This window comes from Cladophialophora immunda (assembly GCF_000835495.1).
Source record: "Cladophialophora immunda strain CBS 83496 unplaced genomic scaffold supercont1.1, whole genome shotgun sequence".
NCBI lineage: Eukaryota > Fungi > Ascomycota > Eurotiomycetes > Chaetothyriales > Herpotrichiellaceae > Cladophialophora > Cladophialophora immunda.
The window spans coordinates 5,522,211-5,548,741 of NW_015622541.1; the positions used below are offsets into that span (position 1 = coordinate 5,522,211).

General features: G+C 53.8%; 7 protein-coding genes across 7 annotated transcripts; 4 read left to right on the forward strand and 3 right to left on the reverse strand.

Annotated features, from left to right (window-relative positions):
• Positions 1-928: 928 nt before the first annotated feature.
• Positions 929-1,594, reverse strand: PV07_01613 (uncharacterized protein; the record flags this gene model as incomplete). Its single annotated transcript, XM_016388154.1, has 1 exon — positions 929-1,594. The coding sequence occupies one exon, from the start codon at positions 1,592-1,594 to the stop codon at positions 929-931; it is 666 nt and encodes a 221-aa protein (XP_016255082.1).
• A 1,599-nt stretch (positions 1,595-3,193) lies between these two features.
• Positions 3,194-5,356, forward strand: PV07_01614 (uncharacterized protein; the record flags this gene model as incomplete). The annotated part of the gene is made up of 4 exons (XM_016388155.1): positions 3,194-4,472; positions 4,545-4,892; positions 4,958-5,108; positions 5,185-5,356. 4 exons carry the CDS (start codon positions 3,194-3,196, stop codon positions 5,354-5,356), a joined length of 1,950 nt encoding a protein of 649 aa, XP_016255083.1.
• A 5,701-nt stretch (positions 5,357-11,057) lies between these two features.
• PV07_01615 (uncharacterized protein) lies at positions 11,058-12,507 on the reverse strand. Its single transcript, XM_016388156.1, has one exon. It carries the CDS (start codon positions 12,249-12,251, stop codon positions 11,373-11,375), a length of 879 nt encoding a protein of 292 aa, XP_016255084.1. The 5' UTR covers positions 12,252-12,507; the 3' UTR covers positions 11,058-11,372.
• A 5-nt stretch (positions 12,508-12,512) lies between these two features.
• On the reverse strand, positions 12,513-14,935 carry PV07_01616 (uncharacterized protein). Its single transcript, XM_016388157.1, has 3 exons — positions 14,311-14,935; positions 13,802-14,239; positions 12,513-13,743 (listed from the first exon to the last, which is right to left on the reverse strand). The coding sequence occupies exons 1-3, from the start codon at positions 14,429-14,431 to the stop codon at positions 12,950-12,952; spliced, it is 1,353 nt and encodes a 450-aa protein (XP_016255085.1). The 5' UTR covers positions 14,432-14,935; the 3' UTR covers positions 12,513-12,949.
• Positions 14,936-15,386: 451 nt separating this feature from the next.
• PV07_01617 (uncharacterized protein) lies at positions 15,387-18,214 on the forward strand. The gene is made up of 4 exons (XM_016388158.1): positions 15,387-16,200; positions 16,299-16,877; positions 16,943-17,539; positions 17,596-18,214. Exons 1-4 carry the CDS (start codon positions 16,111-16,113, stop codon positions 17,644-17,646), a joined length of 1,317 nt encoding a protein of 438 aa, XP_016255086.1. The 5' UTR covers positions 15,387-16,110; the 3' UTR covers positions 17,647-18,214.
• Positions 18,215-21,288: 3,074 nt separating this feature from the next.
• PV07_01618 (uncharacterized protein) lies at positions 21,289-22,948 on the forward strand. Its single transcript, XM_016388159.1, has one exon. It carries the CDS (start codon positions 21,596-21,598, stop codon positions 22,400-22,402), a length of 807 nt encoding a protein of 268 aa, XP_016255087.1. The 5' UTR covers positions 21,289-21,595; the 3' UTR covers positions 22,403-22,948.
• Positions 22,949-23,954: 1,006 nt separating this feature from the next.
• Positions 23,955-26,386, forward strand: PV07_01619 (uncharacterized protein). Its single transcript, XM_016388160.1, has one exon. It carries the CDS (start codon positions 24,071-24,073, stop codon positions 25,904-25,906), a length of 1,836 nt encoding a protein of 611 aa, XP_016255088.1. The 5' UTR covers positions 23,955-24,070; the 3' UTR covers positions 25,907-26,386.
• Positions 26,387-26,531: the final 145 nt, after the last annotated feature.

Sequence of the window (26,531 nt, forward strand, 5' to 3'; positions counted from 1 at the left end):
CCTGGATGGCGGAGCCGATTATGAAAACCACGACCGCCATCACAATTGTCCATTTCCGCCCAAATCGATCGGCCAGGGGCCCGTTCACAAGGGATCCAAACCAAGCGGCTACCCGATAGTCAGCATAACGCATGCCCGTCGCGAATGGGCACAGATCCGTCATACTCAGGAGTAGGATGGACACGAACCAGCCTTTGAAGCTGGTACTCAGGTAGACGTGCGGAAACCTGGCCCCAAAAGACTCCATGGTCAGGATACCAGAAACCACGCCCTGGTCATAACCGAACAGGAAGCCCCCCAAGGACGCGAACTATGAGACTTGGTCAGTTGTTTTCGTGCCACCGTTTTCCGCCCAGGAGGTCGAACAATACGATCTCCTGGCCACATTCTCAGAGAACAAAGGACTCACGCATGCAAGACCGAGGATGTAAGGGTTTTCAAACAGGAGCGCGCGAGCACTCTTATCCGGAGATTCGAAGAGGAGACCCCCTGTGTTTCTGGAGTCTGGAGACATCGTGTCACGGCCAATTTTTGGTTATGTGCTGGTTCGAACATGCGTTCCCGAGTATGGTTGAAGCGAGTTTTGGCCCGGCTGGTTGCCAACATGAACAGCTTTATAGCCTGCGAAGATGCGAGGCTCCCCAGTGCATTATGACAGACCCCGGCTTTCCAACGCGGGGATTCCCCCACAGCCTGTCAAGCCGACTATCGGCGAACAGTGATCCGTGGTTCCAGTTTGCTGCCATCAAACTTGTTCAATTCTCGCCCGCTCGTGAAGCGGAAGAAGTCGATATGCCCCATATTTGGCTCCACAAATCAAGTTGCTGGCGGCCCGCCAGTCCGCCTGGCCACTAAGATTGCAGGATTTCTATTGCTGGTCAATGGGTCCAATGGGCGGCCCTCCATTCATTCCACACTATCTCCCGTACTACCATTGGGTGAGGAGCTCTTTCCTCAGCTCCCACCGTTCCCTTTCCTTGACTAGGGATCTCAATCTACCGCCCAGACTCACGAGGAGTAACATCCCAAAGTGCTGCGCCATCAATTCGGCAACCTTATACCGGTCTCGGCTTGACTTGGTTACCAAACAAGTGACCCACTCCTCAATTCTCAACATCGTGCTCCCTTTGTCGTAAACTGCACTGGAGGCGTGGGTCGATGATGTTCTCCTACATGCAAATATTCGGACTCTAACAGGATCCCCAATCGTTGTAACAATCAGCCAGGAAGATGGCGGCAGAAAAGCGAGCCCGCCGTCCAGGCTTTCGGGCCCCAAATGTCGCAGGTAGACGTAGCGGCGGCCCTCGGCGGTCTGCATCCGCTCTTCTTTTGAGGACAACCAAACATCGATCGAGATCGATCCACCAATGTGCACGCTTTCGAGGGGATGCTTCAATCCGTCGCGCGATATGACCTGGTTCGGGGATTCCAGGCGGTCCATACCAGCTGAATTTGGTGGAAGGTTGCTCTTGATGAGTCTCATTTCGGTAAAGCCCACGCCATGTGTACTTCTTCTTGGTTCATTACCCGGTGATCTTGTAGCAATCACGTCTTGATGTAAGGTTTGGAAGACATCAGGGAAAGCGTAGGCCATCATTGGCAATGTGCCGCGCAGGGTACTCACAGTAGTCCGTTGAAGGAGCCACTGGTGTGGGAAACCCTGAAGTCTCAAAATTCGATCTAGAGACGCGAGAGGCATCTGAAATCTGAACAAATGCTCGATGATATATCATCAAACCGCACAAGACTGACATTGAGCATCCAGCACGAGCTATGTGTACTTAAAACCACAGCTTGTCGTTTACATGCTTGCCCTCCTGTTGGCAATGGTCTACGTACATCCTCCAGAAACTGAACAAGTCCATGACTTCACGTAGCTCTCCATCATCGTTGAAAAATTCGATTGACCCAGTAACGTTGAACATGACTTCTGCCCCTTCACCCATCCACAGAGTATGAATAGTGCCAGGGTTCTCGTTGACATAGTCCCCAGGTTTCGCAGTCCAGGGATATCTAAAAAAGACCGGTCGGCATGAGGCTAGACAATCAAAAACAAATTCACAGGATGCGAACTCACTCGTGATAACCCCAGCTGCCACTGACAGTGAGTGCTCTGACCTCTCCCCGGTGCCGGTGTTTGCCAAGCTGGGCCTCCGGTCCAGTCTTCAACATGATGACATATGTTCCTGATCGATTTTCGAATCTCAACGGCTTAACGTAGATGCTGCCTTGCCAGAGATACCAGTCTGTGTCCTTCTCCGCGTCGATGTAGACATCAGGGGCACCTTTTTGTGTCGCGATCTCAAGCTCTCTTTCAGTGTTTGCTTTGACTCCTTCAATCTGGGATTGCGGCTTGTCGCTGTTCAGCCTCGGGTTCGATGTCACGAGATGTGTTAATGTTGTTGTAACCGACATTTTTGTTTTTTGGGGGGGGGGGGGGGGGGTGACTGCAAAGGATGGATTACTCGCGAAATGTTGACTGCAAATTTTGGGGCCAGGTCCTGTTGAGTCGGTTCACAAACGTTGACTGAACATAGTCTTAAGTATCCAAAGCTACGGCGCAGGACCCACGCTGGCTAGTCCACACCGCCTTGGTCCTTCTGTTCAGGAAGCAAATGTCTTTTGGGGAGAGTGAGGCAGGGATGGATCTCGCGACGGCAACTGGCGCGTTTACGCCTTCCTGTTGTAGACCTTGGGGCGACCTCGACCATCTAACCTATTTTGAGATGTTTAGGCGCGTCCTTCATTGCCTCCCCGGTCTATTACACAACAAGAATGTCAATCGACGACGACATAAGATCCGGATGGCCTCGAGCATCAATCCAGTTTGTTTCTGGAAAAGATAGCGAACTCAGGTGACGCACCACTGGGTCGTGAACAACCAGGATCTCTCTAATCAGCATCTCCGCAGTCGGGTGCAAAACTCTTCACATGTAACAAGCCCCCTCCTTGTGTGACTTTCTAGAGTATATGGAATATGACTCGTCAGCGAATGGCACAGATCGCATCAATCTCCTTGAATGTACTTCTGAATCATGACATTGGCTCGTTTGTCTTGGTCAGTAGGCGAGGACATGCTCAGTACTCTTGTCGCATATTTCGTGCCCATGTAGGCAGTGGTTACCCAAACCCCCCCCTCCCTCCCCCCGGATCCAAATCCCCCACTCTGCGGAGTGGTCGCGGGGTTACTGCGATGGTCGACGGTGTTACGATCTTCGGCATGATGCGTTCTATCGATTTCCCCGGGCTTGAATCGTCGCTCGATATTTTCTACCCATGGCATATTCGTAAGTCTGAAATCATGCAGGGTGGCCGCGTACCCAAGGTAGTAAGGACACGCACTGGCTGTTTGACCTGCCGGAAGCGAAGGAAAAAATGTGACGAATCAGTACCGGTTTGTGTCAACTGCAATCGCACCTCCAGACGATGTGAGTATGGCGCATGGGTTCGTTTCAAGCCCGTCGCCGGAGGCGTCGACAAACACAAAACGGCTGCCACAAGCACGGCGAGTCCCCCCCAGAAATCCTCCCTCAGGGCCAAGGTCCTCCTTCATGATGCTGATAGATTTCAATTTCAGACGAATGCCGCCTCGTCGCACCATCTTCCGTCGTCTTCGGCACCACAAGCAACTCCATCGGAGTCCGAGTCGACGGACACTCCGCAGACTCTGTTGCCATCAACCGCAACTCTTTGCGTGACCCGAAGGCCAGGTAATGATACAGATGAGGTTGAAAGCCATTATGGGCCGGGGTATCGGAGGTTAAGCACGCCTTCTCCTGTCTTCCCTCCCCTTACAGCGTCGCTTGACAGACCATCTCCAGCCACGGGTAGTCCGGTGCTGGACGAACCGCCTGGCACAGATAACCGCGCATTGGTGACAAACATTCCGATTGGCATGAATACAAACAATACCTCAACTCGTCATGATTCTCCAGAGTCCGCCGAACAGGACGCCTCGAGGTCGTTTGGGAACGTGTCTGCCAAAACTCTACTCGATCACTCGCCAGCCATCTACGCGAGTGTTACCGAGATACTCACCCGAGAGGAGGAGGTGCCCTTTGTGCAAGAATATCTGCGCTATGTTGGTCGGTGGATGGAGAATAGCGATCCCCTGCGCCACTTCACGGTCCGGAATGTGCACGAGCTACTGGACAACTCCCTCTGCAGGGCATGCATTCTGGCGCTATCGGCCCGCTACAAGTACTCGACCGACTCGAGCTGTTCATCCCGACTCGAGCTCCAGCTCTACCAGAACGCCCTCCAGAAACTCATCAATTCTGCCACAGTGGAACAAGCCACCTGCGCAACACTCGTCAGCTGTATCCTCCTTGCCGTTTATGAAATGATGACCTCGAAATATTCAGACTGGCTCCGCCACCTCGAAGGCTGTGCGGCGATACTGACTTCAAAGGGGTGGAACGCGTCCACGGGCGGGCTGGTGTCCTCTTGTTTCTGGTCGTACGCCAAAGTCGGTCAGTGTTTGCACTTTCGACCGGCACGTTTCTCTTTGGTCTAGGATTGTGTGCTAACATGATGCGGATCAGACATCTGGGCGGCATTCTGCAACAACACGTGTACCCTGATGCCACCGAAGGTCTGGTTTGATGACACCAAGAACCTTCTTTCCGGCGTAGACGTCGAATTCGGACAACACGCAACCATTCTGCTCTGGGTTTTTGCGCGCATCGTCAACTTCCTCTCGTATGCTGATAAACAGCCTGTACACGAGACCCGGGCTGAGTGGACCGAACTCTGGGACGCACTCGAGGCCTGGAAAGACATGGGCTCCAACTCGACAAACCCCGTCATGTCGCTAGGCGCGGAGGCCGGCGCCGAGACGAGGACGGGTGCGAGCCCCTTTCCAACAGTGATATATGTCAACCACACTTCAGGTAGGTTTCCTGCGACGTCAGACCACGTCCCCAGCAGCAAGCGACTGGGTGCTGAGAGGAACCAGTCATAGCCTGGACAATGTATCACACCGGAATAGTTCTCCTCCTCGAGATGAAAGAATTCTGCTCCCTGGGGTTGACGAGAGAGGCAGTCGGCGACCTCATCTACTCGAACGCGCGCATGGCTTGTGGCATTATAGCCTCCAACCTTGATCCGTAAGGAACCCTTATTTTTTCTTCTTAACCTTTCATGGCTTGAACACAGTTGCTGATACCCTCTGACGCGCTCCAGTCCTTGCCTGGTCAACTCGATACAATCACTGTGGATCTGTGGGCGAAACATGCGGGCTGCTGCAGAGAAGATGAAGGTGCTCCAGCTCCTGACGACTGTCCAACGAGAAACGGGGTGGAAATGCGGCTGGCGATCACAGGATCTGTTGAGGATGTGGGAGGTGGACCTTTGAAATGGGGAATATTCGTAAAGTCCAGAAAAGTATGATATTCCGTGGCACTAAAGTACGGTGACCCTACGAATGTTTTTATTCAGAAGAATATCGCTTCTCAATAGATCTGTCAAGGTTTTGGGGGGGAAATGATTCCCTCTTCGCTTGGGTGGTAGTCCTTTTCCTCTTCATTCCGTCCAAGCAATATAGGGAAAGGGTGCTACTTGTGATCGATGCTTCACACTCTATCCTTCTCAATACCAACTTCGGCGACATTCTCAGAGTACTTGGTCGCCTGTCTCTCAATGAGCTCCGAAGCGTCTTTGTTCATGTGGCTCGCAACAACCCTGTCCGCCTCCTCGAACTCGACGGGGCGCTTGAGCTGTGTGGCGAGCCGGTTGCGGCAGACGATGGGCCCGGGGCGACTTTCGAAGAATCTATCGATGTCTTCGAGGGACCGGTTGGCGGTCTCGGGGTAGAAAAGGTAGGTGATCGGGACAAAGGACCCACAGATGACGGCCCAAATGATCCAGAACCGCCAGTGCAGATTGTTGATGCCGTCGGTTGTGACCTGGACGACGGCGTAGTTCACGATCCAATTTGTCGACATGGCCACGCTGGCGCCCTTGGTGCGCATCTCGAGGGCGTTGATCTCTGACGCATATAGCCAGGGCACGCCGAGAGCACCGGCCCCAAAAGCACTCCAGAAGACGAAGAAGAAAGCTACCGCAACCACACCCATGTCAAAGCTGCTCTTTTTCCCGGAGTCCGACAGATACAGGGCAACAGTGATACCCACGAAGCACGCTGAGCACACAGCTGCGGATGTCATAAAGACCCGCCGACGCCCGTAGCGCTCGATGGGGAGGTAAGATAGTAAGGCAAAGATCAAATAATTCACACTGCCCGAGGCGGCCAGGATTCGGGCCTTGACTTCGCTGAATCCGAGCGCGTTGATGAAAATGTAGGTCGTATACTTTGGAGGACCGTGAGCCCGCTGCTGTTTCCGGGGGAGTGCAGGTTAAAACTCACATAAGAAGTAGCATTGATACCCGAAATCTGGTTCATCGCCTGCATTCCTGCGCCCAAAGCCATGCGACGGAGGACACCAGCAGGGCCTCGTCCGCGGAGCAAGGTCCACCACGAATAAGTATTGACGTGTTCCCGATCGAGCACATCCTTGATAATGTCGTATTGCAGGTGCACGGAACTGCTGTGCTTTGTTGCGCGCTCGCCTTCCAATGCGGCGAGAACCTGGAGCGCTTCGTCTTTGAGACCCTTTCGGATCAAGAGTCTGGGCGAGTCTGGCAGAAAGGGACAGATGCACCATAGGACGATTGTAAAGACGATCTGGAATGCAAGCGGAAACCTCCAGGCCACTGACCCCGGCGCGAATGAAAGTCCCAGAGTGAGCCAGTTGGAGAGAGAAAACCCGGAGATACATTGTGCCTAACAGGCCATTGTCGTGTCAGCAATAATCATCTCTTATAAGGTCAGTTTCCCGACAACGCGATAGGCGGACACACCATGTGAATCATGACCAGTTTGCCACGAGAGCTGGGCTTACTGGTCTCGGACTGCCAAACGCCAGCCGTTGCTGTGTTCATGCCCGTACCAAGACCGACAACGATTCTTCCAACGATCATCTGCGGGACGCCATACGCGGCGGCTTGCAGTACAGCCCCGATGGAGATGGTGCCGCTTCCGACCAGGACGGTTTTTGGTCGTCCCAACATATCACCGACCCAGATGGTGGAGACAGCACCGAAGAAGCACCCAAGTGTGTATAGTGATGCCATGGTACCCTGGAGAGACGCGGACGGATTCCCCATGGTGGTAAGGAAGTCCTGGCTGACAATCACGTTGCCGAACACGCCCTGTTCGCCGTATTAGCATGCAGCGTGCGCAGAGTACGTGCAGGGAGTAATTGCATATCAACTCACCTGGTCGTAACCGTAGAAGACAAGGACTGTTGACGTGGCCACCGAGATCCATACCGTGAGCTTGCTTCCAGTTGCCAGGAACTTCATATTTCCGTCGGCGTCAAGCTGGTTGCCAAAGAAAAGGCCCATGGTGAGTGACTGCGGCCGACTGGGAACGGTTGGTACATGAAATGTGAGATTTGATCACCCAGGACGTAGTACTACAGAGGTGTGATGCACCTGTTCGAGACACTGCGGGCGTACAGCCATATTAATGTATCCCATTCCGATGGCCGCAGGAGGTGTTGATCAGAATAAAGGCGCGCTTTCACTTTCCCGTTCAGGTTGCTTGTGTCTGGGGAAAGAGGGCCTGTACCCCATGTCGCTCCATATGTCGGGGGAAATGTGCGGGCGGTGCGCTAGGGACAAAGGTATCTGGTGGGTACGAGGGTTTGGCTGGTATTATCTGTCGTGACCTTTGTTGGCATATCCATGTGACCCATCTGTTTATAGGTCTTCCCTTCTTCGGCAGCGTGGAATTTAGAAATGGTACCTCGAACTTGCCATAAGGCTTTGTCCCACTATTATGTCACGCTAAGTTCTATAAGGAAAGTGAGAGCGCCCTGAGCCTCTGACATATACTCCGTACTTGTACATACAAAGTTAGCCGAGAGCGCCCACTTTTTCGCTAGAAGACACGGCCGGTCTGTCGCGACATTCCGACGGTGGCCGACACCAATGGGATGTTCCGCGTTATAAGTCTTCTATCCTGGAGGGCTGGTCAGTGTCTAGAGGGCCGAGGAACACAGAAAACGAGTGCCTACTTTGATGGAGAGTTCCACCCCCCAGACACAATGAAATGTTTTCTTGCCAGCCGCCATGGATTACTTAGCGGTAAGCAAAGACATGCAGCAAGCTGATAAGTTCGCTCACTCTTCTCCAGTGCAGCGAGTGTCGGTCAAGGAAACTACGGGTAAGAACTGTGAATACTTCAATCTCTGTCATTACTGATCACGGCATTGTGAAGTGCTCGAAGGCTCGCCCAAGCTGTACTTTCTGCGTCAATCATAATACTACGTGCGTGTATAAGCCAAAGGCTGCGAGGAAACCGTTGACTCGAGCGTATGCCGCCCATTGGTGGTAGACAGACAGCAGCTAATGTCGGACAGTCACGTAGACTCGCTTGAACAGCGGGCGAGATGTCTTGAGAGAGCACTGCTCGAGATCGATCCAGATGCGGATCTTGAATCGATTGCCTCTGGTTTGCCGGTGATCGTGACAAGTCCTGGCACTCGACGTTCGAGCACGGCATGGAAACGGGACCGTGATGGATCGCAGGATCTCACAAGGTCTGAAACCACAGAAACCTTGCCACAGACACCGAGCGGATTTGACTGGAGGGAGGGAACTTGTACAGACGCCAAAGCTGCAGATGGAATGGCTGTTCTATCCGTCAGTCCTCAGGGAGTTGGCTATCTTGGTACCTGAATCCGCCTTTGACTCGAATCCTCGACTGATCACTTGCAAGCAGGAGGCCTGGCCAGTGTCGCTTTGTTGCGCGCTCTGTGCAAGTCGGGCTGGAGGCTGGACGCGGATTACGATCAGTTGGACAAAGCTGCCCAGGGTAGCTGTGACCCGGGGTCCGGGTTGGACACCACTTTCGCAGTCCATGATTTCCTGGCTGATCAATTTCTGGATGCCTACTTTCAACAGTTTCATACTGCGTACCCGATCGTCCACGAAGCAACATTTCGGGCCCAGTACGCCGAAATCATTCCACGTCCAGACTCCGAAGCGTGGCAGTTGCTGCTCAAGACAGTACTGGCCATTGGCGCGTGGTGCACGGGTTTTCGTGTTTCGGAGGGAAATACACACGACCCGTTCGTCGTCGCCGACGTGATACCAAATTCGAACCTGTTGAGCAGCGGTAACATTTGCACCATACAGGCACTGACGATAATGAGCTTGCATCTCCAACGCCTGAACCGGCCGAACATCGCCTCGGTACACCTTGGTGCGGCGGTCCGGATTGCCATGAGTTTGGGTCTGCACAAAGAATTCCCGAACTGGAAAATCAGCCATCATGAGCAAGAAGTCCGTCGCAGAGTCTGGTGGTGCTTGTGGTTCCTCGACAGTGGGCTGTCAATCACATTGGGCAGGCCGGTACTGCTGCCCGACCAAACCACGATGGACGTCAAGCCTCCGCTCAATGTGCCCGATACAGTAAGAAGACGTTGTGAATGAAGCATGTCGGTGTTCGTGGTCTGACACTAGGCCAGATGTTGACGATGGCCACGGCACAACGCCCCAAGCCTGTCGACGGACCAACGATTTATTCAGGGCTGATCGCCGGGACAGGTTTCCAGATGTTGTTCAATCCGATCTACAACCGACTCATCAGTAACTCCGGGATCACTCCCAGCGAGAGCCTGGCATATGACGACGAGATATCAGAGTGGCAGAATTCCCTGCCTTGCTATTTCCAAGAGTCGGTGACCCCCCAGTACTCCTTCCAATGGCTGCGACTGAGTCGGTACCGACTGTTCTGGCGCATCCGAGGCCATCGGATGCTCATCTTCCTGCCCAACTTTCTGCTCTGGGTCGGCCCTGAGGGGCAGGGCCACTGGCACGGCGCCTCGAACGACGACCGGCTCGGCGTTCTGAGATGCTTGGACCATGCACATCGGAACATCGAGTCCCTCGAGCACTTTTTCAACCACGAGGCTGCAAGTGTGATGGGAGACTGGTACGGTCTGTAAGTTCCCCGTCGAGCTCTGAAATGGGCCATGACGACTCTGCTGACGGTGTTGTGTTCGTAGCTACTTCTTAATCCAAGCCGGGCTGGTCACGGTGCTGGCCATGACGCGGGGCTTCGAGGCGCTGCACGAGCGGCACTCGACGCTTGTCAAGGATGTGGAAACGGTCAAGGGGTTGCTCAACACCGTTGCGGCGCGCAACGGCCAAGCGCAAAAGTTTGCCAATGTCATGAACTGCCTCGTGCCGGACTCCGCTCCGGCCGCCGGTGGCTTTGATCTGGGTCTGGACGACACGGATCTGAACAACCTTCTGGCTGATTTCCCGGGCGAAGCGTCTTTCCCTCAGGTGGACGAGTGGGCTAGATACCTCTGGCCGGCGCTATCTTGATTCAGTACGAGCCAATTCTAGTATATAACAGCTTGATACAGGTTCGAGTGCCGATGTCATGGAATACGTTCACCATTGTTGAGGCGCTATGCATTACACGGAATAGTCTCTATATATTCACATGTTTGGAACCGACCGACACCTCGAACGCGGTGATGTCTCGAGATATACTCCGTACATTATTCAGCCTTGCGCCGCTCACCACCACCACCACCACCACCACCACCACCACCACCACCAACCGGGTGCAGACCAACACGAACCTCTCCCACCCAAACTTCACAGCGCAGCACACACAAAAATAATTTACAGCCTTATCATGTTACTTTCCCGAATTCCTGTCACACAAAGACCCCCTACCTCGACCAGGGCGAAAATCGAGTCCGATGACACCCCGTCTCGGTCCTGTCGGGTCAAACTAGCAATAACCGGCTAGCAGGCAGCAGGACCTCGATTCGAACCCTCGAACCTCCTCCTCCTCCTCCTCCTCCTCCTCCTCCTCCTCCCCCTTCGACGACAACGACTCAACTTATATATTACTCGTAGTAAAACCGGCCGAGAAAAACCAACCCCTTCCCGGGGGCGAGTTTCGCTTATCACGAACCAGAGTTGAGCTGCTTCGTGCTTAAGTTTTTTGCTCCCTCTCCTTCTTCAGGTTCATGGGAAAGGGAGAGGGAAAAAGAACAGGAGATTCCAGTTAAATCATATCCATCCCGGCAAGGGTTTCTAAAGATTGGGGCGAATATTAGCATTGCGCTCTTAGCTTAGGTACTCCTCTCGTGGTAGCCTCAAGCTCAACTCTTCTCCCTTGGACGCATTTGCTCGCTCGCTCAAATCCTTCCTTCCCTGAGATTCCTCTATTCAACAATGAGCCACTGCTTCTCACAGATCCCATTCTTACTTCCCCCGTGTTCCTTACTCGTCCCCTCCCATGTGCTTGCTGACCCGTTCATCTTCGGGGTCGGTGTCCTCTACCGCCCAACCCACCCCTCGGGGATCAAAATCGATCCGACCTCCGCGACACCGCGCTCCATCACTAGCAAGTTATACGCGGCCGCCGCGTTGGGCGTGTCCATGACGTCGACCTTGATGCCCAGCTCCTCGGACAGATACTTTCTCGTTTCTCGCGAGAGCATCCACAACTTGCGCCCCGTGCCGAGGAGGAGGAGGTCCGGTTTTGGGTAGAGGAGAGAGAGAAGGCCGAGGGTCGAGGCCGGGAAGTTCAACAGCCCGCGTGGGTCGAGGAAGGCTGTAAAATCCTTGGGTCCTCCACCTCCGCCCGCACTCGTCTTGCTTGTCGCATTTCCACCGGAGGAGGCCACAGCAGTAGAGCCCGTAGACACCCACGGCTGCCACACGAACGCTTCGCCGCCGAGCAGCATCACCCCCCTCCCACCGGATGTGTGCACGCCGTTGTTCAAATGGAAGCCATCGCTCGTGCAGGCGTCGATGGACGTGGCGGGTTCCTCGACGCCCGCGCTGGCCAAAATGTCCATCTTGGAGAAATCGGTCTGTGTCTCTTCCTTCGAAGCAGGTCCACGGTCGTGGTGTTTCGGCGCGCGGGGATTGATCTGTCTGGCGCGGCTGGTGGACGTTGGAGAGGTAGTCGCCGGTTTGGAGGAGGATGAGGAAGAGGACGACATTCGTCGATTCTGGGCAGTGGTCTTCGCAGAGAGTGCCCGCACGTGTCTCGTCGCCGGAGGGGATTGAGCGTGGCATGTTTGACGCCGTGCGAAGGGGATGGCTAGGGGACGTTGCGCTTGAGACAGGTTCGCGTGTAGAGGATGTCCCGGTACTGCTGCTGTCGCGCGACGCAGCGCACGGAGGAGGTCTGTCGAGGGAGCTCGCATTTTGCTTATCTTTCCTGCAGGAGAATGGCGAGGCTCAAGAAATGGGGTGAAGAGGCTGTTCGTGATCCCAGAGTTCTTTCAAACCGTCGCGACGGTCGCTGACATGAACTCGACGTCCGCAGAGCGAACTCTGCGTATGGTACGCGAGTTGTCCAGCACTGGCTGAGTAGGTGACGACAGTGCTATTCAGGAGTGAGGCCTCAACGGTCCATCGAAACGTAGACTCGGTGCTGTCGTCTTATAATGGCCATTGAAGTGTCTGAAGGAAAAAAGTCATGACAGTAAATTGACCCCAAGTTCACTCTATCGGATCCGAACCATGACTTCATAGCCAACAGCAACTCACGACTCTGCGCAACTCCAGCTACAGCCAATCAATGCACCGTCATTACCATATCCCTCTGCTCTCGAGCTTGTTTGTAGATGTTCACATATCCTAGGATGGTTATGCCCTCTATTATGTCCATCATAACGTACACTTCCTTGTTGGGATGCGCGGAAAGCCAACCGAATCGAAAATCACTCAGAATGATGGCTTCAATGCCCCATGCACCCACCGACATGCCTTTTGACAATCGCAATGCACCATCCATGCACAGAAAGAACAAACACTAAATCAGACATGCCCGAGCTCGACCGCCTTGCTTCACGTGCCTCGTCGTTTTAAATTATCAAATATTCACTCAAGATTCGCAAGATTACACCATGCACAACCCGACAACAGCAACGACAACAGCAAACAGACTTCCCTTGAGGACCGTTTCGCTCTTGCCGCCAATCTGGCCAGCACCGTTGGAAGAGTCACCGCCATCACCCTGCACGAATCCCGTCGATGCAGCTCCTGTGGCGCTGGCACTGTTACTTCCTGATCCAGAATCACCACTGCTTCCGCTTCCACTGTTGTCCGTGGTGTTGTCGCCACGGCCGCCGTTGGTGCCAGTGCCAACACCCGAAAGACCGGGAACAGTGGCTGGTTCACTTGTTTTGGACGAGCCGCTTGAGCTGGCGGTGTTGCTGCCGGCCGACATGTTGGTGCCGGTACCAAGGAATGATTTCAGCACGGTATTGTCGTTGGTAACTTCGACGGTGTTGTTGGTCATGGCCGGGTCAGTGAAGATGTAAGACTTGCTGCCTTGGACGTTTGCGCCAGAGGGCGGATCATAGCACTGCACCGAAACCGAGTCGAACTGGGCGTAGTAGTATCCGTTGGTCATGTATGGTGAATCCCATTGCACAAGACCACCTGCCCATTCAATGGTACCTTCACCGTTCGACGGGAGACCACCGGGCCACAATGACAGCTGCACTTGGCACGGGGTTTGAGGATAGTAGTATCGATTTGCGGTCTCGTTCCAGGTGTCTTCGCGGTTCAGTGTACGAACTGCGTTGCCATCAATTGACCAAGTAATGCTATCAGGCTGCCAGTCGATTTCGTAGTCATGGAAATTTGCATGAACGTCCTCAAGGCCGGTAGTATTGCCGCCGTTGGTATCTAGAATTCCAATTAGCATTCTATTTCTTTGTTCCCGAATCTTGAGACCTTTACTTACAGACTGGTACACCCTGAGAGTAGAAGTTTGTTTGAGCACTTGTCAATTGCGTGCCCACGAACTCGAAATCAATTTCGTCCTTGGAATTGCCGAGCAGAATGAAGGCAGTGACGACACCAGCACCGGCAGACGTGGCAAATCTAGCGCTGACCTTGCCATACCACACAGAGCGCGTGCTGGCCAGCAGTGTCCCCACTGTTCCTTCGGCCATGGTCAGGAGCACCGAGTTGTTGTATTCCAAGGGACTGCCGGAAGAGACCCAGTCGGCCTGAGTAGCATCTCCCAGGTACTTGGTGTTGGCCATGACACGGTTGAGGTTATTAAAATCATAGGTTTGAGATTGACAAACAGGCGCGGGAACGCAGGAATCGAGGCTGAACGAGTTGACGGGATCACATCCGCCTAGACAGTAGGCGCCAACACCACATTGACCATATTCTGTTGTCCCATGGATTGTCAGTGTCTTCATCTCTTTCGCCACAGGGCGTCCGGCGGGTTAACAAACATACGTGAACAGCATGGGGTATCTGAAGGACATAGAACACCACCGCCACAGGTCGTCTGGGCAGAGATCGCGGGCGCCAACGCGGCGGCAACGAAGACGAGAGAATGCAAGACTCGGCCCGCCATTGCGTTTTGTTTTATTTTTCTCGGTTTAAGGTCGGTCGGATGCGTATGCAGTCGTCAATGAAAGGGCGACGGTACCATGCACAGATATACGAAGAATGCCCCGAGTGCAGTACAAAGAGATTCGACCCTCGCAAATAGAGTATCACAACAGGCGGGGGGTGCTCTGGTCGTACAAAGAACGAGGTCGAGAAGATTCGTCAGATGTCGCTGAGCGAGAGAGATGGAATCCGCGGTGGGAAATTGGGGGTGGGAATCGAACAAAGAAGGGCCAACAACGAGCAGCAGCACCACCACCAGATGACCTGTTGGGATGCGTGGGTGCAGAAGGCAACGAACGAAGTTAGCGAGAGTGATGGTTGCTCTAGATAAAGAAGAGTGTAAAGAAGAGAGGTATTACAACGGATGATGATGATGTCGGAGTGCGAAGAGAAGGACCAGGATGCAGAGCGTCGAAGGGGGAGGGAGGCGAGTGATACGGAGCAGCGCAGGCGAGCAGGATGTGGCATTGGCGCAGGCGAGGCACAAAAAAATAGAGCGACTTACCTCAAGCAAATGTTTTTGGTGTTACTATGCTTGGATTGACGCAGGTGGTTCACCACTCAGTGCCTGTTGAGTGGCCTGTGAGTGGCCCTGGGCGAGTACCAGAGGCTCCCTAGGCCCCGAGATCCAGGCCCATGGACGCCCTGAGTGGTCCGGAGCGCACCAGGGGTTCCATTGCGTGACGCGGCGCGTGAAACATGACCAGGGAGAGACTGTGGGTGCCCGGGGCGTGTCCAGGGCTCCAGGCACCTTCTGGCGGGCTTGGGTGGAACTAGTTACTCGTTAACTTAAGATCGGTTAAGAGATGGTGGCTGCGCCCCTGGTGATTGGCGGGGTGTTGTGGCTGTGACTCGCCACATGTGTGATCGTCTGCACAACACAGCGACCATTAGATATTATGTCGATGTACGTTGATCAAAGCCAACATCAAGCATCAAGGGATGTCGTCTTGTCCCAGTTTGCCCCTTTCAATGTCCGTGGTATGTGCTTGGAATTGCAGAGGACCACCTCAACCAGTTGCCTGATCGGCACCACCCGCAAACAAAGGGGCTCAAATGAACCAACGCCATCAAACCCAATGCGGGGGGAGAACGCACCCTCGAAGCCTCCTCGCCTGCTCCCGCAGCTCACGTGTCAACCTCGTATCGCCATAGACACCACATCCATACCCTAAGCAGTAGTGGGTTCAATGCAAGTCATCACGAAAGAGACAAGAGAAGGACGAGGCCATCACCACCTCTACTGTCTTTTGCAATCGGATCGAATGCGTGTCGGCCCGTTAGAATAACCATCTGACCACAAGGGCCAGATACAGACACCCTCACACTTGCTCTCTTATTGAGTCCATGACGGAATTCAGCCCGAAAGACACGAACATCCACGCGTGCCGATGTCTTCTTCCAGCTGACTTCCAACTACCGAAACCAAGATCTCTCTTTGAACCTTTTTCTCTTCTTCACGAGGCTCGTGTTGACATCTACCGGCTTCACAGTAGAGACAACCGAAGTTGCAAGAGCAGTAAGCCCGGAATGTTCCGCGTCACTGTCTGCCAACATTCGGACGCCTGGTCAGCCGTTGTCTGTTGCATAAGCAAACACTTCTCTGTTATAAATATATAGTCAAGGGGAGGTCGCTGGAACATGTCAGTCTCTGGCGCATCGAAACCGCAGGGCTTGGTAACCGGAAGACCTACAATGGGGTCAATTGAAACAAAGAGACCGTTCGAAAAGGTAAGACCGCTTCGCAGCAGTCCTGCTCAACTGCAATTACCCACCTGAGCGCAGGATGTTTGTTCAAACATACACAAAACTGACCAGAGAACATGTAGGTTGTGATCGTGGGAGCCGGTCCGGCCGGGCTACTCCTCGCTCTTATGCTCGCGCAGCATAACATCCCCTCCCTCGTGCTGGAATCATGGGACCGACTCGACGAGCGACTTCGGGCGACGCAATATGGAGTCCCTGCGACCAGGATATTCCGTCGAGCAGGCATCCTCGACGACATTCGTGATGAAAGCATTACCAGCTTTCCCAGCATTTCCTGGCGTCGAGTTAGCGATCACCAAAGGCTGACGGGGATTGACCTCTCCGTAGTCAAAGACCATCCCGACCGCATGACAATCCTACCTCTCAACCAGATCATTCGGATCATGTATCGACACTGCATGGAGAAGACCAATGGGCTGGTCGAAGTCAAGTTTAATCACAAGGTCGTTGGAACAGGTCAGGACGACAAATGTGCCTGGGTTGATGTCGAAGCTGGAGCAGAGGGAGAGGTTAAGGAGAAGAAGAGATTCACCGCCGATTATGTTATTGGGTGTGACGGAGCCACCAGCACAGTGAGGAAATCTCTGTTTGGCAGAGAATGGCCTGGCCAGACGTTTGACTTCCGCTTGATGGTTCAAAATGTCCGTTCTTCCAAGGCCTCCTCCTTTTGCATTATACATAGGCCAGAGACTGACCAGAGCGACAGGTTTGGTACGACGGCTTCGAGAAACATGGCTGGGACGGAGGCAATTATATGGTCGACTCGGACTTCTGGGGCCTGATCGCAAAACGAGGTAAAGGCGGCCTCTGGCGTGTCACCTACGGTGACAGCGCAGTCGGTCTTTCCGATGAGGCGTACCTGGAACGGCGGAACACCGCCTTTAAAAAGTTGCTGCCAGGCCACCCCGACCCTGCCGAATACAAAATCACGCAGACCGACCAGTTTCGGATCCACAATCGCTGCGTCGAGAAGATGAGGGTGGGACGAATCATCCTCGCTGCCGACGCTGCCCATGTGTGTAACCCGTTCGGTGGTTATGGTTGTATGACCGCAGTTCTGGACGTTGGTGCCCTAGCCGACTGCCTGATCGGCCTGTACGAAGGGAAGGCGGACGAGAGCATCCTTGACCTGTACGCCGACATCCGCCGCGAGAAGTTCCTGAAATATGTGGACGCAAGATCAATGAAGAACCTGAACAGGATCATGCACTCCGATCCCAACACGGTTGCGGAAACCGACAAGTTTTTGCAACTGCTCAAGGGTTTGGAAGGTGACGATGGAGCGACGAGGGCATTTCTGCTGGTAAGTTTAGTCATTACCGACATGTTCAAACACAGGAGACTGATTAAAATCCTTAGAAATATTCCAGCATCGAACACGACTTCACCCAGTACTATAAGCAAACGTAAGGGGGATGCAGAAGGAGAAAATCCCACACACTTCGACCGAACCGACGGGGGAACATTTCCGCCAGCCATCGTTGGCCGTTCTTGACCTTGGGAAAAGGGGGCGTGAATAGTCGTGCTCGCATAAAGCGTGGCAAATAGACTAGTAATGCTTTGAAATCCTTCAGGACAGGGAAGAGCGTAGTCCAAATCCCTGACAGAAGTGCAAGAAAGAATAATAGGAGACCACCTCGCTTGACGGGCTTCTGGACTAAAGCCCACTCAATACGAGGAAAGATCCAGCCATCGGGTCGAACAGCAGAGTCGTTCCCTTTTCAGCGACTTCAAATCTCGCGATATTTGGTGTTCTCTCCTCCTATGTGAGGACCGATTTTGGACGAGGATGTCCCGGACTGCTTTGCCTGCAGTACTTTGGGTGCGAGATGACGGTGGCGATTGGCAGCGTCCAAAGGAGCATTGGTATGCAGGAGGTCGCTTTGTATTATTGGTGTTAGCCTTGACTCACACCTGCAAGCCCGTTTCAGCATCCAGCGCAGGGTGCTGGCAGCGGCCAATGGTCTTAGCCTCTCTAGCTCAGTGTTCAGCATTCTCGCAGATCGCCTTCTCTGGTCTTCTCTACGAGCCAGGAATAGAGTCGACACCCCTGCATACCCGTCGAGCCGTGTAGCAGCGTTGGTCTAGACCTCGTGGTCTCGTTTGTTGGCGCTTTTCTCAATCACCACGCTGTGGACTGTGGCTGTGGAGAGTTCAGAGATACGAGAGCATTCCTCGGGCACTCTGCGTGCTGTGCTTTGACAACTATTACATACCTCGAACGCAGCAGCCAAGTGCAGTATGTAGTGCCACTTCCCCATAGTGTTCGGTCTCGGGCGCAATCTCCGACATCCGGCTATGGAGTGGTCGTAATGTAACACTCTGCCTGCAAGATAGAGGAATCAAAGCAGCGACAAGTTGACTCAAAAACATGCACTACGGACACTTCTAGCCAGGAGGTTGTCCGTAGGGCGCCGGAGGTGGATCGTGGACTTACCAGAGTCTTCAAGAAATCTTGATAGCTGGTTCCTATCTATTCCAGCGATGATCTGTCCGGGCCGCAATGCCAAGAGAAGCGGGCAGCTGATAGCCTCGTCCACACCATGTTTCAGGGGGAGAACAAGGTTGTTCGCAGTTGGCGCCTGCAAAAATCCCGAGCTTCCTCGCAGAGAAACAGGACATCGTGCTCTGTACGTGTCTCAGCGGCAATAAGATTAATGGGATTCGAAGGCGTAAAGACTGGTGTGACAATTTCCTGCATCTAAGGAGCCTCGCTGTCCACGATTAGCATGCATGACTCTAGTCTGTGCCATGCAGGGAGGCTGATAGCAGTGGTGGTGGTGCCAGCTGGAGTTAGTCTCTTTCCAATCGTAGATCGGTATCTAAGGCAATCGGTGGCTGGGTAAAGATCGGTTGTCGGCAGTCCAAAGATGAGACTGAATGCCCTATCAGACTCCATATTCTCACTCGTACGGGGTACGTGGTACGGAGTACATGTTGTAATGTCTCGAAACTGTACGGATTTCTAACCCGTATACTTTGAGAAGACGGACTTTCTTGTGAACTGCCGCAAGGAATTCCGTAGCATCCATCGCCGTAGACTGGTGTCAACAGGGATGGTCAGCATATATCTGGTGCTCTCGCAAGATATGCTGCATTCAGCCCTCTCTGCAACCTCGTCGTCCGCAGCTGATGATGAGGGCTAGGTAGTAAGGTCTCCTAAGCCACATGGCACCCTCAGCCGTTTCCAAGCATTGGCCAAGACTCCGCGCTGAATGTCTTGACTTTCTGGAGCGTGTCACAATTTCCTGGAGAAATCCTGTTTTCCTGGACGTGGCTAGCGGTATAATCCATCCAGGAGAGCCGATATTGTCGGGTGGGACAAGTTTGTCGCGCCCGGAGCCGATTCCTATCTCGACTTGCTAAAGCAGGGCACTTTTCGCGTGGAAACCCAGCAAAAAGGGCGGATGTGGCTGTTCGGATACATGAATATTGGACGCGCCTTGTCCACTCTGGGTCGAATTGGGTAACATATCAGTGACCGCTGATTCGGTTCTGGAGTTCGCCAGGATAAGCACTACCCAGAGCAGTTATGCGCTGAGTCTGGACTGCATCATAGGCCATCAGCCACTTGCAGGGGATTCAGAATGGGGTTTTGCTTCTTTCGACCCAAGAGTCTGCCGTGTGATCCTCCTGAATCAGCATCTTGACATCTCGACGTGGCAAAAGAGCCAGTCAAGGCGTGGTACAACGGGCAGGCCAGGTGACCCCCAACAGTATGTCTTGTGCTTCGCCTTGGCCCAGTACGAAGGAGCCTATGTCGAGGAAGGGTTTTGGTCTCGGCCAATATGCGGGCCAAGACGAGCGAAAGTTAGAGGCATCAGTAGGGAGGAGCCAGTCCGAGCTCCGGAATGGAGGATGCCGATCGTGATGTAACTTGGGGATTTGTGGCTTGTAGGCGTACAGGTGTGCAAGGACCGCGAGTCGGCAGCGCGTCGAGATTAACGATTCTTGTCGACCGACATCCGCTCCCTGCGCCTCGTCTCTTGTTCGTCGAGTTGCTCTAGAATGGGGCTAGTTGGGCGTATACTGACAATGAACGTTAGGGGTCATCCGGGGGGCCTAGGGAGAGCTCACCAGGTCGACTGAATGACACGGGGTACTTGGTCTTTGTGGGTGGTTTTCTTGGTCTGTTGCAGGGTCGAATTCGCGCAGCGCCGTTAGGCAGGACGCCAAGCAGCAGCCAACCGTCGCCCAAACTCCACCAGCCTCTTATTGCTTCTCCCCCAGGCAAAAAGGGTTCGCTAGGAAGATTATCGCCAGACTGATTGTGATTAGCATCGCATCGCTCAACTTTGATGCCCCCTTTTTTTCCACAGCGGTTGCTTTCGGATGTCGGTGGTTGTATGCCCTGGTCGCGTCTGATCATTGGCTTCTCATTTGTTCCTAACCAGTGTATTCGCCTAGCCTCTCCAACCTGTTCCTCGATGGACCTCCACTCCCTTTGAGCTGTTCGCCACCGCCATTCGTTCCTGTTTCATCACTGCGCCGTCCGTGCGTCTAGAAATCGCTCGGGGGATTTTGCATGTCAGACAGGAGGGGGAATATGTTTGTCCTGGTACACCGTATGGGGCTGGGACAGCTGGCCAGTGCAGAGCCATGGGACGTTTGGCCTCGTAAAGAAATACACAAGGAGCACGACGTATAGAGGGGGACGAGCGCGATCCCGAGGCTGAGCTGATGAGCTGATCGCGGTGCGCGTTTCCGCAGGCAATCTCTAATCTGATCGTCGCACTAGAGATTGATTAAACTTTGTCCCTCGTGTTGGTTCCCTTTGCGGTGTCCGGGCGCTGTCCTCAAATCCTCAAAGTTCCTCATTGAGGTGGTCGTCAGATCAGCCGTCCGGCGTCAGCATCGACGTCTCAAAATTGAAGGACCCTCTCGGGCGGTGGTTGGCGACCCATGTTCTGAGTTGGTCCTGGTCAAGCGATCCAAAGCCGGTCTAACACAGTATAGTCGCCTTGGTTGGGGCCGAGCACGTTCAAAAGTGGATCTGCGCGACACAGGAAATCTCGTAGTTTCTCCTTAGGGTTGTTGCAACTCCCATCGCGGCCCTGGTCCAGCGTGCTGGTCCTCCTTGAACATGGCTGTGATAGCTCATTGACGGGGGGCCACCATGCTCCGTGGGTTCGCGCGTCGAAAAAAGAAAGATAAGTTTCGCTCCAGCCCCTCGTGGACCGACTTCATCAACCCATTCTCTTTCTCCTTCTCTCGCCTGTCTGCCCACTTGGTTGTGTTTTGGACTGCCTCAACCTGTCAAACTCATATCAGTGACCCTGCCCTCTGTTGCATAGTCCCGTGTCAGCCTTCTCCTCCCACAGCATCGACTTTGCCTACCTGAACATTCTCGACATACGAAATGGGTCAGACAGCATCGCAACCCGAGAGCGGCAAGTCCCTCAAAGTCATCGGCGCCGGTCTCTCCAGAACAGGAACCACATCATTCGGAGCAGCCTGTTCATACCTCCTCGATGGCCCCTGTTACCACGGCGGCACCCAGATGCTGAACTCCCCCGAGGCTCACATCAAGCGTTGGATCGAAATCATTAAACATACCCCCGTGAAGAATGAAGCCGACCGAAAAGCCTTGAACGAGGGTGTCAAGGAGATGCTGGATGGATATGTTGCCTGTACCGATCTGCCCTCCAACGCCTTCGTCGAAGAGCTCATGGAGATCTACCCCGACGCCAAAGTCATCTGCACCGTGCGTGATCCCGACAAATGGTGGAACAGCTTAGCCCCGATCGTGGAGAAGGGTAACTTGACCGTCTTGTCCTGGATTTTGGCCCCTCTACCGACCTTGCGCTGGTTCCGAACATACCACGACGCCCTCGACGACGGACGTGTCGGTGAGCTATACTTCCGCCCCGGCGAGCCCAAGCGACCGACCAGGGCCATGTGGGATCGACACATCGAACATCTCAAGAAGGTCGTCCCCAAGGAGAAGCTGTTCTTCTATGACGTCCGTGATGGCTGGGAGCCCCTGTGCGCCATTCTGGGGGTTCCCGTGCCCAAGGATGTCCCGTTCCCCAAGCTGAATGATGCTCAGGCCATGGAGGGCTTCATGAAGAAGAGCGCCCAGCGGGGCATGATGGTGTGGGCCGGTCTCTTCGTGTCTGCTGGTGCTGCCGCCTTCGCAGCTGCGAGATACGCCCAAATGATCTAAGGGTTGATGTTTGTGGCTGGAGATTTCATGTATTCATATGCGACGATGTTGTTGCCATCACCCATGTTGGGGCAAAGATATGTCCTGGCAGTCGAATGAAAGGGTGCTCAGATGGTTCAGCCCATTTGAAGATGGTAGACGCTTTGGGCTCGGGTTACTGGGCGTCATGAGGAAGGGAACAAAACGGCGGAATGATTGGCGTGCTTTGACAACGGTTGCCAACGACTATTCTTGGTCGTTGCGGATGATTAAATATTCCCAGATTGGTGGCATATAGAAGAACTCTTGGAGTTCAAGGCTGGGACCGAAATGCTTTCTTTGCGCACAGGTCTGGAGCTGATACGGTTATCTCTTGTAATGCCAAATTCGAAAAAGATGCATCTCCTTCAGGACGGTCCCAGGACGAGTAATAGTGAGTGAGACGAATGCTGGTGGCCGTTCAGCCTTCAAGAAGTGCGCAGCCTTATCGCCCTCGGTAAGGCTGATAAACTTTCGTCCCGCACACGCGGCAACTGAACGTTCTTCGAGACGCAGCACCGAAAAATCCTCGAGGTCGAAGTCTGGGAGAATGTAAAGGACCTCGCAAGAAAGAATCGGAAGAGTTATGGGTGAGATGGCAATAAATTGAAAGGAAGCCCTTCGCCCGCTTTAGCTGCGATCCCTCAATTACGTGGGCATCCCTTTTTATGGCGCAATACCCGCCAAGGGAGGATCAGGCTGTCAGTGAGGAAGAATCCCGACGCCTCTTGCGGACATAGGATTGCTCTTTTATTTGTTTGGTCCCGATTTGAACATGCTTGCTCCGGCTTTGTTATTGATCCTTCCATTGAAAGCCGCAGAATAGTTGACCCCTTCATCCATGTCACATTGTGGCTGTTTCTGAATGGGTGTGTGCTTTTACCATGATCGAATAACGGCCTCCGAGAGCGTCATTGCGCTCGTATTTCGAGCTGGCCACCTCCACCTTCGTTTCAGCCATGCTATCTGCCCATCAGGCTGAGGTCTGGCGGTTAGATGGTCTAGACCCCTATGAGGAATTTGGATGCGTGTGCGGGTAAATCATGTCAGAGGCATCGACCACGCCTCGTCGCAAAATCCTTCCCCGCTTCAAGATGTGAGTCTCTTGTAACTTCTCGAACTTAATCAGCGAGCCACTAGTGGGAGGCGTTCCATGGCATTTGGAATGTGCCATGTTGCCAACACAAGCTGCATGGTGTTGGACGAGTCGCCCTGCTTGTCGAGGGCGGCCATCATCCTCGCCCATCGCCCCATAGGAATAAGACTGGCGGGACAGTTGTAGCTACCAAAACACTGAGAGGCAATACTCTTGGTAGAGCCCTATGCCGTACAGCATGTGCCAAATGCGATGTCCTTGATCGGTTCCGAAGATATGATTGTGACTCTCACTTCGAATGTGAATTTGGCAAAAGGGAAGAAGAGCGCAGCCCACATGGCCTGGGTTATCGCGCACGTGATATCTCACTAAGCCGCAATCGGTTTCATCCCTCGCGCCTGCAAAATCGTCCTTGTGATGCTTGCACTTGACTCGATGCAGTCATTGTCATCCGCGCAGAGGGACAACTCATCGCATTTAAGTATTCCATGGCTGCTTGAGTCTTGACTTCGCAGTATTGAATCTGCATATAAGACCGACAGCGTTCCGTCGCCATGACGCGAGAGGAGCCTCTACTCGCCCGGCCCGCCTCGCCGAACTCGTCTACTCACGGTATCGAAGAGGAAGACGCCCTCCTCACGGGTCAACCAACCGATCGGTCCCATGCTAAACGAAATCGAAAATGGAGGGAAATCGGTCTCTTCGTCTGGGCTCTGCTTGCAACTGTCACCGTTATCATTCTAGGTGTTGTATATCAGCATGAATCCACAGTCGCACGGGCGCGGCCTAGGACGGGAGGATGGGGCCCGGATGGAAGACCATCTGGCAAGAGGAATATGATTTTTATGGTCTCGGACGGCATGGGTCCAACTTCGCTGTCAATGACACGGAGCTTCAGACAATATACAACCGGGCTGCCTATCGACGATGTCCTGGTTCTTGACAGACATCACGTTGGCTCCTCGAGGACTCGGAGCACCAGCAGTCTGGTCACCGACTCGGCTGCCGGCGCCACTGCCTTCTCATGTGGACTCAAGAGTTACAATGGCGCCATTGCGGTCCTACCAGATCACACTGCATGCGGAACAGTCCTGGAAGCTGCCAAAAGAGCGGGTTATATGACCGGCCTGGTCGTGACTACAAGGATCACAGATGCCACTCCAGCCTGCTTTGCCGCCCATGCGAATCGAAGAGAATATGAGGACCTTATCGCAGAACAAATGATAGGCCACTATCCTCTCGGGCGCGTTGTGGATCTGATGATTGGCGGCGGAAGATGTCACTTCCTGCCCAACACAACTGGGGGTTCGTGCCGAGCCGATGGCAAGGACATTGTGGCCATGGCCAAGGACAAATTCGGCTTTACCTACGTTGACAACAAGAAAGACCTTGAGACTCTGAGCGCCGGGGATGTCCAGTTGCCGTTGCTTGCCTTGATTGCAGACCAAGACGTCCCATATGAGATCGACAGAGTGCATGTCTCCGACATCTATCCCAGTCAAGTCGAGATGGCTAGAGTCGCACTCAAAGCCCTGTCGGCAGCGACAAAGGACTCTGATAAGGGGTTTTTCCTCATGATCGAGGGCTCGAGGATCGACCATGCGGGACATTTCAACGACCCAGGCGCCCAAGTGCGCGAGGTTATGGCGCACGACGAATCCTTCGGCGCCGTACTAGATTTCCTCGAAGACGACGAGACGGAGGGCATCCTTGTATCCACATCCGACCATGAGACTGGTGGTCTCGCCGCAGCCCGCCAATTACACGACACGTATCCGGCGTACCTGTGGTTCCCTGAAGTTCTTGCCAATGCGACCCACTCAACTGAATACCTCGCGCGCAAGTGGAACGAGTACCTCTCCTCCAGTGCCGATGCTTCACGCACGGACAAAGGGTCCAAACTCCGCGATCTCGTCACCGCTGACCTGGGCATATCAGACCTCAGTCAGGAAGAGATCGACGCTATCATTGACGCCACCCCGATTTGGCCTCCTTTATACCACTTCTCCGACATAATATCTCGCCGCGCACAGATTGGATGGTCTACACATGGCCATTCGGCGGCGGACGTGAACATCTACGCCTCACATCCGAGTCACGCACCGGGGTTGGTGGGCAATCATGAGAATATCGAAGTGGGTGAGTTTATCGCCGAGTATCTGGACCTAGATCTTGGAGTCATTACAGCAGAGTTGAAGAGCAAGAAGGTCAAGACTTCGTCTCTGGGTGCAGATGTGGAGGAGGACTGGGGAGAGTGGATGGGTCCTCCCGGTCTGCCGGTCAGCCAGGACGGGAGCTTGGTAGCACTAGATGCATACCACGGGGATTTTAAGTATAGGAAACGCGAAGCCGAGGGCATCGCCGATTGCGGGTGTGGTATGAAGCACTAGTGATGTGAGCCTAGAGGAAGAAGGAATTTTTATTTTCACTAGCATCTGGCGTTGGCTGGGAAAGCACTGTGAAGGACAAGCCAGCATATTCTACCATGCAGAGGCACATGCGAAGGCGTTTGACAAGAGGGATTCTGACGAGCGATGAGTTTGTTCTGGTCACGGCGGGCGTTGGATGCAATCGAGAGAGTGCGAGCTAGATTGATATACCAGAATCGATGAACCGAAATGCCGCAGCCAGGCGTTGATGCTTGTATCTTTTGAGTCTGCCGTGGATGAGTCGTCAAGGTCATTATTCCGTGTTCTCGACAGGCGAAAAGGGAGGTTGTTTGTTCCTTGGTCTTGCGTTGGGCTCTGTGCCTGCGTCTTGCACGGATGGCCATCGTAGCTGTTTGTGTACGAGGTACCTGTGAACTCTATCCCGCGGTTCACCAACCTCCTGCCCACCTGCCTACCTGCCTGCCTTTTTCTAATCCCTGCTCCCCGCCCTTTCGCACGTTGTATCTCGCCTCGTGGCCCATGGTTCATGGCTCGTGGCGTGTCGAGGGGAAAATGGAGACACCAGTGGTGGTGGTTGAGGTGGAGACGGAGATGGAAAGGGAGGAGGACGTTTCTCAGGCCCAGC